The sequence below is a fragment of the Corapipo altera genome, unplaced genomic scaffold (genome assembly GCF_003945725.1).
Source record: "Corapipo altera isolate COAL_440 unplaced genomic scaffold, ASM394572v1 142, whole genome shotgun sequence".
Taxonomy (NCBI): Eukaryota; Metazoa; Chordata; class Aves; order Passeriformes; family Pipridae; genus Corapipo; species Corapipo altera.
In genome coordinates this window covers 357,308-369,531 of record NW_020884966.1, presented here as the reverse complement: position 1 = coordinate 369,531, position 12,224 = coordinate 357,308, and the positions used below count along the sequence as shown (strand labels likewise).

Genomic DNA, 12,224 nt, shown 5'->3' with positions numbered 1-12,224 from the left:
CTTATGTGAGTGGATTCTAAATTATCTTATGTGAGTGGATTCTAAATTATCTTATGTGAGTGGATTCTAAATTATCTTATGTGAGTGGATTTTAAATTATCTTATGTGGGTAACGGTTAATCTTAGAAGTTAGTATCCTGGGCTTTGTGTTATCATCTCCAGTATTTTCTCACTTTGGTGAGACTTTTATGTTCAGAAAGTTATAATTTTATGCTGCAGTAGGATCTAGCAGATTAAGTTTCATGTGTGCTCTCCTCAGTTGTCAGCCAGGAAAGCAGCATTCTCTCATGCATGAGTAGCGACTGTGGCTCTAAATATTTTTGCTATTTTTTAATCTGTAGCTAATTCACGTCTGGGCACAATATATTTGATATCTGTTAACAGAAAAATCAAAGCATCATAAATACTGAGATGATTTGCCAGATTCTAATCGTTTCCTTGTCGCTTTTTGTCACACAGGTTCATAGCCAAGAACATCATGAGGCTGCAGCATCTGGGGATAACCCATGTTCTGAATGCAGCAGAGGGGAAATCATTCATGCATGTGAACACTAATGCAGAGTTCTATGAAGGGACAGGCATCAGATACCATGGCATTAAAGCTAATGACACACAGGAATTTAACCTCAGTCGCTATTTTGAGGAGGCAGCTGATTTTATTGAGAAAGCACTTGCCCAGAAGGATGGTAAGGCAAACTGAAGTATCTTTCTGTCATGTTTTCTGTGCACTGCATATTTGCTGTTTAAAATGGTTCTTTGCTCAGATTATCAGCAGAACAGCCATTGTCAAGAATTCAGATCAAGGCCCTGGATCAAAGACACAAGAATACAGAAAAAGACAACTTAATCTTATGTTCATACATGTAGGTCTCCAGTATGTGGCAAAGGGAAATCTATCTCTGGAGGGGTGACTTTGAAAAAGGGAACAGCTGCTGCAGCTTATAATAGTGCCTGTCTGGGAAGATATGTTTTTATTTTTCCTTAGAAGTGTTAAATCACATGAAAAATAATTTTAAAGAGTAAGTTCAGTGTCTAAGAGTTGGTTTAGGACACTAGATCTTAAAATTCGAGGGCAGAAGTGATACAAGTAATGCACTGCTGAAGAATACTCACATAACCTGTTGTGTGGGTTTTTTCTAAATGTACAGTAAGGATAGGGACTGTCACCTTGCAGTTTTTATTACATTAAGTCATTATATTATTTTATGTGTTGATTGCCTCTTTATTTCATAGGATTACAGGAAAACTGAAGATTATATTTGCAGTGTTGTTGATTGCCACATTTCTCTACAATGTATTTCCCCAGAGCAGAAATCCTAGGGCATAGTGCAGTGGGACAGATGGTTGTTTGTTATCATCTGACTATTTCAACATACCAGTTATTTCTATACTTGCTTCATGATTGAGCATGAAAAAGGAGGAATGAGCAGTCCAACAATTCTAGAAGTTCTTTCTCTGAAAGGCAAAGGGTTACTGGAGCTGTGATGTAGAAGTAAATTTTACATCCAGCTTGGTGGAACTCACCAGCTGGAGAAGGACTGACATTATTTTACTTTCATGGCCAGGCTTCATGAACAAAGATTTGGGGAGGGCTCTGCCCACATTTGTTACAGGCACGCTGGTGGCTAAAAAGGCCAATATGAGATAGACAAGTCTGGTTGCAAAAGGCACAACAGAAAGACTCCTTAGGTGGTAAATTCTGCAGGGCACAATTCTTTCTGCATTGTCTTTTCTCCTCAAGAGTGATCCTGTGTGTGTTCTCAAAGGCATCAGCAGCGTTACAGATGCTGTGTCTCCAGACCTCCCGACTGGAGGCCACAGTAGACCAGTTCTGTTGATCAATATGGCCAAGGCTGAGATGTTGTTTCAGGCAGTCATTGTATCTCCTCTTCAGGGCTCCTCTCTTGCAGCAGCCAGTGACAAGTTCACCATAGAGCAAGATCTTAGGGAGGGGGTGGTTGGTCCTTCATCCTTGAGACGTACCCTGCCCAGCACAGCTGTGTTCTCAGCAACGTGGCCTCAATACTTGTGACTGCTGCCTGTTCTAGAACAGATGTATTGATCACATAATCTGACCAGTGGAACGAGATAGACAAGTCCAGTTGCAAAAGGCACAGCAGAAGGACTCCTTGTATATATTTCTATATTTTGCTTTATACCCCGGCTATTTCACATTGCTTTTCGAGCACCCATTCCGGTTGTGGTAGTTTGGTCTAGGCCTTCCTTGGTGACCAGTTTGTAGCCAAGGAAGTGCCCAGATTTTTACGTAAGCCAGGCTATAAGAAGAAAGGAGGAGAGGCCTTCACCCTCTCTTTCCTTCCAGCGGCTTGGAGGTGCAGGTTCCCTGCCACTGAGTCTGTTGTGTGGGGAGCGAGGCCTGGTGAGGCCTAGTGAGGCCTAGTGAGGCCTGGTAACATCTCAGGCACAGCGGGCGCGTCTCGGAACATCTTTTACCTTGGCATAATAAACCCTTTCTTATCTCACCCCTAATTAACTGCTCCGGGAGATTTTTTTCAGCACCTAAATCCCACGGCAACATAACCCCAATCCCCACGTGTGTTCCCACAGGCCAGGTGTTTGTGCACTGCCGGGAGGGTTACAGCCGCTCCCCCACGCTGGTCATCGCCTACCTCATGCTCCGGCAGAACATGGACGTCAAGACTGCCCTTTGCACCGTCCGCCAGAAGCGGGAGATCGGCCCCAACGACGGCTTCCTGAGGCAGCTCTGCCAGCTCAACGAGCGCCTGCTGAAGGAGGGCAAACTGAAACCCTAGGATGGGGAGAGCGCCGTAGTACTTTTGTTTTTTTTTTAAGTTTCTCAAACCTTTAGAGGACGTCTTAGGTGCTTTAGAGACCCCCCCAAACCCCAACCACCAAGCTAAAGAGAGACAGAATTCCTGCTCGTCCGGTGAACTCCGGGACTGCCTTTCGAGGTGGCGCACGAAATTGTGTCACCGTTTGGAGCTGTTGCAATAAAGAGGTGTTTTCAGAGGGATAGCTGTTACCACTCGAGTTATCTTCACATGTATGTCAGGGCCCCTGAAGACTCCATAGCATATGTGGTTTGCACTGACACTGAATGTGATTCATTTCAGCTTTGTCTTGTGTCTCACCAGAGCACGAGTTTCTGAAAGCCCCAACACGTCTCTTCACTCACTCTTAAAAGAAGCACTGTAATTTCTAAAGCTTCTTTTTCGTGCACAGAGGTGCCTGATGTTTGAATGTAGGAGCTGAAAGGAATGGAGAAGTGTATATATTTATGCACAGATGCACTGGTTTGTAAAATGAAGTGTATGCAATGTTTAGTGTGGATTTATGCAATACACAGTGTGTGATAGTAAAGCCATTCAGAGCCCATTCTTGATGCACACTGTATTTCCAAGAATAGTTGTACCTCTTGTGATTGACACGAAATAGTGTGTTATTAAATGCCCTTTTATTTTTGTTTTGAAGTCATACTAGAAAAAATGTCAACAGCAAATGCTGAGGAAAAGACTTGAGCAAGGAAGAAATGTTTGTATTTAGAAGTGCTTGTACTGGATGTATGATAAAGTCCTAAGTATCAGAATGTGATGGCTTTCAAAGTGTCTTTATTCCTTATTTACTATCACTGTTTATCAACATAGAATAGAATGAGCACACACACTTCCAGTAGGGCAGCACAGGTGTGCTTTCAAAGCAGTTTGCAGAAGTATACTCTTGACTTCTTAGATTGCTTACATGGTGTCATTAAACAGAAATGAGAATTGTAAGGTACCACAGTGTATAGGAAATATTTACTTTCTATTAAAATAAACGATGTCTGGATTCTGTTTGGCATACAGATGAGCTGAGTCATTGCAATGTTGGGAGAGGGAGCTTTGTTTACAGTGTGCCTGACTTAGTGTTTAAATATGTACCTGTGAGTTACAGGACTGTATTAATGCAAAGGATCTCCCACTGCAAACTCAGAGTTGTTGGTTAAACTAACAGAAACCAGGGTGTTCCCCTTTAACCTGTGCTTTAATGTAGTTCCAGACTGAAAAATCTTAACCCTGCTTTAAACAGAAACACTCTTTGTGTTAGTACCACGTGTAACCCCAGAGCTAGTTTTGTCTACTCAGTTCAGTAATCAAAAATCACAAAGATCATACATTGTTTACTTCTGGTTATTGGGGTTGTGTGGTTTGGGGAGGGGGGAGTGGCAAGGGAAAGTTCTGTGTAATTTTATTGAAATTAAACTCCAGAGGTGATTGTTCTGCTTGAAGACCAGCCTTATTCTGTTCCCTTGAACAGGATGGAACTGCCAAATCAAGTAACCTTTTCTCTTTTGTGTCCCTTAAAGTGACAAGTGGGGAACACTCTACATAATGTTTCCTATCACCCCTCTACAGTCAGTATTCAGTGCTTGCTTTGAATCAGGATGATTCAGTAATAATGAGCAATAATCAGTTCCATGAGCTAATTACATACCTGCTTGCTGTCTCCCCTTTTATCAGGATTAAATTAATTGCTTCTTCAAAATTCCTAGTTATTGATTTCATGCTGGGTGGGTTGGCAAATAGAACACTGGCCTTATCTTCTCTACAATACTGACTTTTTCCTACTGCAGTCTTATTTATAAATTATCCTTTTAAAATTTTGACTATGAGCATAGATTTTTATTTTTTGTGGTCTTGTCTCACACCGTGTATTCTTAATACCTATCTGCACTGCAAGGGAAAAAATGGAGATTCATGTGCAGTCACTTTGTCTTTTGCCTGTTACTTGGAAGTCATAATTCCAATCCATTAAAGAGCTAAGAAACCATCAGGCATTAGAAATTTGTTACCCTTCCATAAATTGTAAGAAGATAGGAGTTGTCAGATTAAAGCCAGAATGGTTTATTAATATTGAGTCTGTTCACCTTACAGCAATATTTTTGTACTTGTCAGTATCAAGAACAAATCAAGACACTGGGGAATTTTTATATTCAAGATACTCTTTTATTTCATAGGACACTCTCACTTTAGTGGTAACTTCAGTGGTACTCTGGCCCATTTGTTTCAGTATAATAAAATTGATTTAACAAATGTTTTGTAATAATGAGGATGGAGAAGGATAAGACCATATTAAAAATTGGTTTTACAAATTGAGACAATATGTCCTACTTTAAACTACTGATAGGCAACTTAGAAATTAAACCATTTCTATCTCTGCTTTTAGAGTAGGCTAAAAATAGTTAGAATGTCAGAGCAGTGCTCCATTAATGGATCATGTTGCTGGCTGGCTGACTCACCAGATGGAGCTATAGGCTTGTTATTCTTCCCTGGATAGTCATCACTGAGTCCCTGAACAATATTGTATGAGTCCAGAGCATGCTTATCACTGAAAAAGGCAAGCCACCAGGATGGTTTATCAGACTCTGGTGGGAGAATACTAAGATTCCATTTATTCTTGGCTACTTGCATGAGGTCACACAACAGCATTCAGGCTGTTGTATTCACACTGTGGCATGTGACACAGCAAAATTCTTATGAGGCACATAAAAGTTCCATGAGCAAGACTGTCTTAGCAGCATCTTAGAAAAAAACCTGTTTGAGAAGCAAATAAGTTCTTTATCATGTTAAAAACTGGGCTAGTATCCTTTCTGCTGTTGTTCTTTGCTGAGGAGGAGGAAGATATATTGACACAAATTTGGTTTTCAACTCAGAGAGCTTGCAGTGTTGTTACACGCAGTGCTTTTCATCTCCAAGGCCTTTTATGAAGATTAATTAATTCTCACATCACTCACATCACGAAGCATAATCATGTTGTAGGAGAAAAGAGTGTCCAGTTCTAACACAGGCTTAGCATCCAAAAATGGAATTACAATAAAACATATTGTGGCTGCTAGTCCTGCATTTGGATGCTGTAATTCTAAGTTTGAAATAACTTTAAGAAATGTTCACTCCCCCTTTCTAACTTCATTAACTCTTAAGTGCAGAATTCCTGGGCAGTGTGTAAAATATGAACCACTGACCACAGATAAACTTAAATTGAACAGTCACATCTCAGGGGGTGGATACAGAACAGAACCCCTTTGGCCCAGGTGTTGACAGAGTGAGCACCTGAAGTTAGAAGTGACAGAACCAACTTCAGAAGCTGGTTTGGATGTGCCTGCCTTCATTGTAGCCTGGCAGTGCAAGAACTTTGGGACAGATGCAGCAGCAGTGGATTCAGGCAAAGTACATGGTGCCAGTTCACCCCTTGGACCTGCTCCCTAATGTGTCTGATTCCTTCTTGGATTCCTTCCTTCCTGCTTTTGGCTGGGGTACAGTTCATTTTATTCCTAGTAGCTGCTGTGGGGCTCTGTTCTGGATTTGTGCTAAACACAGTGATAATAATACAGAGATGTTTTTGTTGTCAGCACATCAGAGGCAAATTACTTGACAGCAGTCTGTATTAAAGAATGATATCCCAATTGGCTGAGGAGGAAAAAATCTTGTAAAAAGAAAACAGTATGTTGTATTCCTCCATGAAAACAGAGTAATTTCTGAGATGGGAAAGGAGAAAGGGGAACTGACAGTAAGGGTACATTGTTGTATGTAACACAGTACATGATTTCTATTAGATAAGGAAGAGACAATCTCACAGATGAGATTTTAAAACATGACACCTGAATTCATCTTGGGCACAGATGCCCCAGACAAAAGGTCATCAGTTCTTTCTTTCTGTTGGTTGTATCACGATTGGAAATCAGTCTGGTCGTGTTCTTGTGTTTAAAATAAGAAAATGTCCTGTATTCAACATTTGCATAGAATGTCAGCAGAAGTGGTAATATGCAGTGAATTTAAAGCAAATGCAAACATTTGTTTGTTTTGGGTGTTTTTTCCAAGTGTTAAAAATGTAAGAGAGAGCACATCAAAAAATATGATGTACAACATCCTGCCTGTTTACCCTGAAAAGCGTATTCCAAATAGCTATTTTTAGGAAAAACTAAACAAAACAGCTTCTCACATTGAAATGAAGCTCTTCCCTGTTTCTTCCACTGTACTTGTGAAGCAAAATGCAGAGCAACTTGTTTTGGAAAGGGAAAAAAAAAGGTACCCCAACTCCAATCATTTCCCTGCAGAGACTGACAAGCAGAACTCCTGAGCTACAGTTTCTAGATTTACTCACTTTACACAGTGAGCAAGGGGAGCAGGAATAGCAAGAGTAAAAGTCTGAAAAACCTTTGGAAAACACAATAGCCAAAAATTCAAACATGGATGGAGGTAGAAGCAGTTTATAATTATAACATTGTTAGAAAAAAAAGCTGCAGAAAGACTTGTTGGGTTTCAATTCATCCAAGGCTTGTCAATCAACCATTTGTTGCCAGGCACAAAAAATGAAGTGAATATGAGAAGTTTTTGCATAAGAGTTGTCGAATATTGTCACTAACCCACCCCCACACACCCATTTTATTTCACACTGACAAAAGCTGAGATGAATGAGTTGTGGTCTGGCCCTTCCCACTTCGTATAGTCATTGGCTGGCTTGCTTCTAAAAAGGATTTTAAAAAGGGGAATAATGTGCCTTTGCCTTGGATCTGAAGCTGTCAGGGTGCTGAAAAGCTGGTCTGTGAGCTGCCACCATGCAGATCTCTTGGGCTGTGTGCGCTGTCTGTGTCTTGGCACAAATCGCATTTCGATCTGTGGAAGGCTGGCAGGTGTTTAAAAATGATGCTACAGAAATCATTCCTGAAATCACTGAGAATACAGAGACACCGATGGAGCAGACTTTCAGCAACAACAACAACACAATGAATCAGGCAAAACATGGAGGAAGACACATACAGCAAGCTCCAGACCCTAACGGTAAGAAAAATATCATTATTACTGTTTTGGACCCTAAGAGACAATTTGTGAAAGAATACTTTTTATATGTTTGTTTATTAAAACTTTTAGGAGTGGCCCAAATGCTTTAAGTGATAAAGATTTACACCTACTGTTGAAGAAGTATGAATATTAAGGTTAGAAGGAATAGTGTGGAGTTTAGTGATGACAACATGGTCTATCTGTTGAACATTCCTGCTCTGCCCAGTTGCTCTCTGCAATCTCCAATACATAAAACTTGTAGTGGATGTTATTTAACATTTCTCTGTGGTTTGTGCTCTCAAGCATCATGAGGAAATACCACAATTTCTCTCTTTAATGTCAGGATGGAGGAATGGGTTGACAGTGGAGATACAAGTTCTTAATATTTAGGAAGACCCACACTAGTTGTGGCTGAGATCACATCAAAAATGGCACATGGAGGTTGTGTTCAGCTACACGAGAGAAGTCTGCTGTTCTCTGTCTTTTGTTAACAACCAGATCTTCCAAAAGACTCCAACAGCCAAAAATGCTTCATAATATGTTGTCACATCTGACCAAACATCCAGCTTTGGCAGTGATGCAAAACACATGTTTTGTGAGGAGAGACAGAGGATGAGGAGCTAACACCAAGCTGAGAAAGGTAGTTTTAAAAAAGTTTTCCACTGCAGATCTGAATTATCCTTCTTTTTCTGGGGACAACTGAAAGGCAATTGTGATTTTCTGCTGGAGCTGCCAGTGAAGGTGTTTAAAACCATAGTACTAACAATATTTTAGAAGAGAAAGTAATGCTTTTGAGAGTGTGAGTTTAGAAGATTCTTACATTGCTAAGAGGGGGAGCACCTTGTTTCTCACAGTCAGCCCCACCAACCACCTGGTCACAGCAGGTTGGTTTTGTTGTTACATCTGAATACCTTAATTTTTTAGCCTTTTACTACTCTGACATCAACTGATGGGAATCTATCCCACTTATATGTGTATATTTTTCAAAGTGGAAAGGACATTTACTCGAGAAGTCAAGGGTAAAGGAGACTGGACAGTTATTCAAGATATACAATGGTCTTGCATACTTATTTTAACATCTTTAACACAAGAAATCAAAATTGTGGCCTGACCTTTCTGGAACATATGACATTGCATCAGCCTATGAATAATTTTGCACTGTGTTGAACCTGCACATTTACAGGACAGGACATACATGCACAGAAAATAAGCCTATAGAGCTGAGGCAAATGCCTGTATATTTAATTGTATATTTAATTGTACCTGTCTATGTGTTATGGTGGTACAATACACCTGATTCAAAGCATTATTTTTTGCAGACAGACATCATTTTCTTCAATGCTTAGGAAACTTGGGAGTATTAGGCTACATGGACATGCAGTTCAGTTGTCACTACTTTGTCAAAGCTGGCAAGGATTGTTTAATTTCATTAATGCAGTCCCTCAAACTTTTAAAGAATACAATCTTTCTAGCTGTACTTTGACAAACATAAACCTGAGCACCAAAAATCCTGTTTCTGTACTTCACAGGAAAACCAAAAATTAAGATGTTTCTCCAAATACTGTTCTATCACTAATGACTCAGGGTCAGACTTCTTTTTTGCTGAACCAAGGAGGGAAGCACCTTGCATACAGTGAGGAGAATGGGCCTAACAAACACAGCCTTCTCTCTGGGAGCTGAACTTGGAAGGCTTTCACCACAAGCAACATTCCTGAGTTAAAACTGGCCTTTTGACTAAGAGAAGAACATTAACATGTGTGCATCTAGATGAAGTTATTTGACAAACACTTTCAAATATCAAATTCTGTGTCTTCCAAACAGGTCAGTTAGCCAAGCATGTCATCTGGAAAAAGAGACATTTCGGAAAAAGTTATGTTCCTACAATTGGAAAGTTTGTCTAAGTCCTTAAAGCTAAAAAAATCTCGTGTTTCCTAATGTTTCATTTACCTGTAGCTGTCCATTGAGAGGAAAGGGGGGGAGGGAAACTGTATAGTTCCTAATCAGCCAGAAGGTGCCTCTAGCTGTCTGAAGGAAATTATGTGGGACAGGTGGAATTATCCCAGAGAGCAGTAAACTTGGAAAACCTAATGTCTGAACAGTGGGAATTCCTTAGAGCTGTTGTTACCTGCTATTTCTCTAACCTGGAACAGATTATGGTAGCTAAAATTCACTTAAGGAACACTTTCTTTGTTGCAAAAGGGTTTAAATCTGGAGTCAACATCTGAAGTCAGTCGAGTTAAACCAGAGAAATGGGGGAAAGAGTTGCCCACAGGTAAATGAAGCCAGGAGAAAACTATCAAATTTTCCCATGGGGCTGCACTTCAGGAGCTCCACTGCCCCCCCTGCACAACCCTGACATGGAATGCACCTCGTGGCAAGATTTCATTCATAAATTTGTATGATGTCATTCGAGGGTCTCATAATCAGAGCAGAAGCTGCACGAGCGAGCATTTTGAAATATTTCTCCCGAAAACCTTTCCGTTCGAGACATTTAGCTCGCGTCTACCTCAGAGAGGGACATCTCCCGTGGAAACACAAAAGACAGAGAAGTAATTAATGTGTTTCTTGCTTGCAGATGCTTCTGACTTCAGCTGCAGGGAGATGAGAACCACCCGCTATGTCACGGAGGGGCCCTGCCGCAGTGTCAAGCCCGTCAAGGAGCTCGTCTGCTCCGGCCAGTGCGTCCCCTCTCACCTCCTCCCCAACTCCATCGGCAGGGGGAAGTGGTGGCGGCAGAACGCCCTGGATTATCGCTGCATCCCCGCCCACACCCGCACCCACCGCATCCAGATGTCCTGCCCCGAGGAAGAGACTCGGACTTACAAATTCCGAGCCGTCACCTCCTGCAAGTGCAAGCGCTACACCCGCTACCACAACCAGTCGGAGCTGAAGGACTTCGGGAAGGACAATGTCAGGCCTCAGAAGAACAAGAAGCCCCATCTGTCCAGAGCCAGGAGCGGCAAATCTAACCAGCACGAGTTAGAAAATGCTTATTAGGAGGTGGCTCTGGGTGACACAGACTAGCAGCTCTGGATACTTTGCAAAACCGTCCAAAGGCACTCAGAGGCCACAGCATGACGTTCTGACTGCAGTAGGTTCCAAGTCCTTCTGCTAAGCTGGGTCAAATGCTCACATAGGCAAAAAAAGTCTTTCAGATTATAGCACTTATGGTCTGATAAGAAAATGAGATAAACCAAGCTGGAGGTAGCAACCTCTTAATTCAGTCTGAAAGGAGAGGTGCGGGTGGGAGAATCACACGAGGTTGTGTGGCTTGTATGAGCAGGCAGGCAGAGGAAAGGGAAGCAGTTATGGTGACAATCAGGCTTTGCTAGAAATCATTCCACTCACTTCAAGTGAAAAGAGCATTGAGATCCCTTTCCCACACAAGTGCCGTGATGCAGGACAAGCATCCAATTAGGGAAGCATCAGGAGAGTTCACCCTCTCTGGAAAAGCTGTAGAAAGTTAGGTATAGCAGGAATTTCAATAGTTATGGTGACTGAAGTCAAATTGTTGGGAAATGAACATTCTGTCAGATGTCCCCACGTACCAGAAGTTTCCTCCAAAACACAAAAATCAAAACACAAGTAAAAGCGTGACAAATCTATTTCACACCTTTACCCTAAAGACTGTAGGATCAGCAGATTCAAAACTGAGATTTGGCAACTAAAACTATATTTGATTTAGAAACAGCAGCTTGGTTTAGGAACAATTCAACAAATTCTACTAGGTGAAGCAGATTCATGAAATGCATGGTCCTCTCAAACCAGATAACCTCACTGATGTCTGTCCTGTAAACAGCTAGAGATGTGCAGAGTTTAACATAAAAGATACTGATTATTCCTGATTTCCTAGAACACATTTGACTTCAGTATCAGCTTAGATACCTCTACTTACATTTTCTATTCTGTAGAGTTTGGATTATCTGGCCACACGTTTTGCAGCATTAAGACTGTGCAAGCCAAGCTCTGGGAACACGGTGGTGGTTCTGCATTAAAAGTGAGCCTCTGCTAATTTTGAAGTCATGGATTCCTCTAGAAAAAGTCTTTAGTATATGCAGCTTTGGTAAGTCTTTAGTTTGGCAGCAACTTTCCTTTACTTAGCTTCTCAACACTCAGACTAGTGTTTGTGTTTTTACATTAAAGAATACTATTAGAAAGTGAGTTGTCACATACTGTATACATCTGGTAGAATATCCTGAAATCATATAAACTGTGGAAATTTACGGTGTTGATAGATTTTTCAATTATTTTGTGTGGGACCAGAACCTAGAGAGACAAGGTATCGTTTAAGAGAGTGAATTACATATTTATTTTTTTTCCCAGAAGTTATTTATGCAATGTTTTTCCTTGTAGAAGATGAGAAGTAACACTGCTTTAAAAATATTAGTCTGTTATTTTTAATTTTAAATACATTGTTAATAAAGTAGA

General features: G+C 40.9%; 2 protein-coding genes across 7 annotated transcripts in view; both read left to right on the top strand.

The window, feature by feature from the left end:
• The window catches only part of DUSP3 (dual specificity phosphatase 3), a 7,073-nt gene extending 3,248 nt beyond the window's left edge, over positions 1–3,825 (top strand). For all 6 annotated transcript variants that reach the window (XM_027664820.1, XM_027664815.1, XM_027664818.1 and 3 more), the window contains 2 exons: positions 460–686; positions 2,569–3,825. In XM_027664820.1, the coding sequence (XP_027520621.1) occupies positions 460–686; positions 2,569–2,774 (433 nt within the window). In that variant the 3' untranslated portion in view covers positions 2,775–3,825. The remainder of the gene's footprint in view (positions 1–459; positions 687–2,568) is intronic.
• A 3,748-nt stretch (positions 3,826–7,573) lies between these two features.
• On the top strand, positions 7,574–11,678 carry SOST (sclerostin). Its single transcript, XM_027664812.1, has 2 exons — positions 7,574–7,796; positions 10,372–11,678. Exons 1-2 carry the CDS (start codon positions 7,574–7,576, stop codon positions 10,791–10,793), a joined length of 645 nt encoding a protein of 214 aa, XP_027520613.1. The 3' UTR covers positions 10,794–11,678.
• Positions 11,679–12,224: the final 546 nt, after the last annotated feature.

Coding starts and splice junctions, on each gene's coding strand:
- SOST (XM_027664812.1), top strand. CDS start 7,574: ATGCAGATCTCTTGGGCTGTGTGCGCTGTCTGTGTCTTGGCACAAATC. Junction 7,797..10,371: donor GCAAGCTCCAGACCCTAACG/GTAAGAAAAATA, acceptor TCTTGCTTGCAG/ATGCTTCTGACTTCAGCTGC.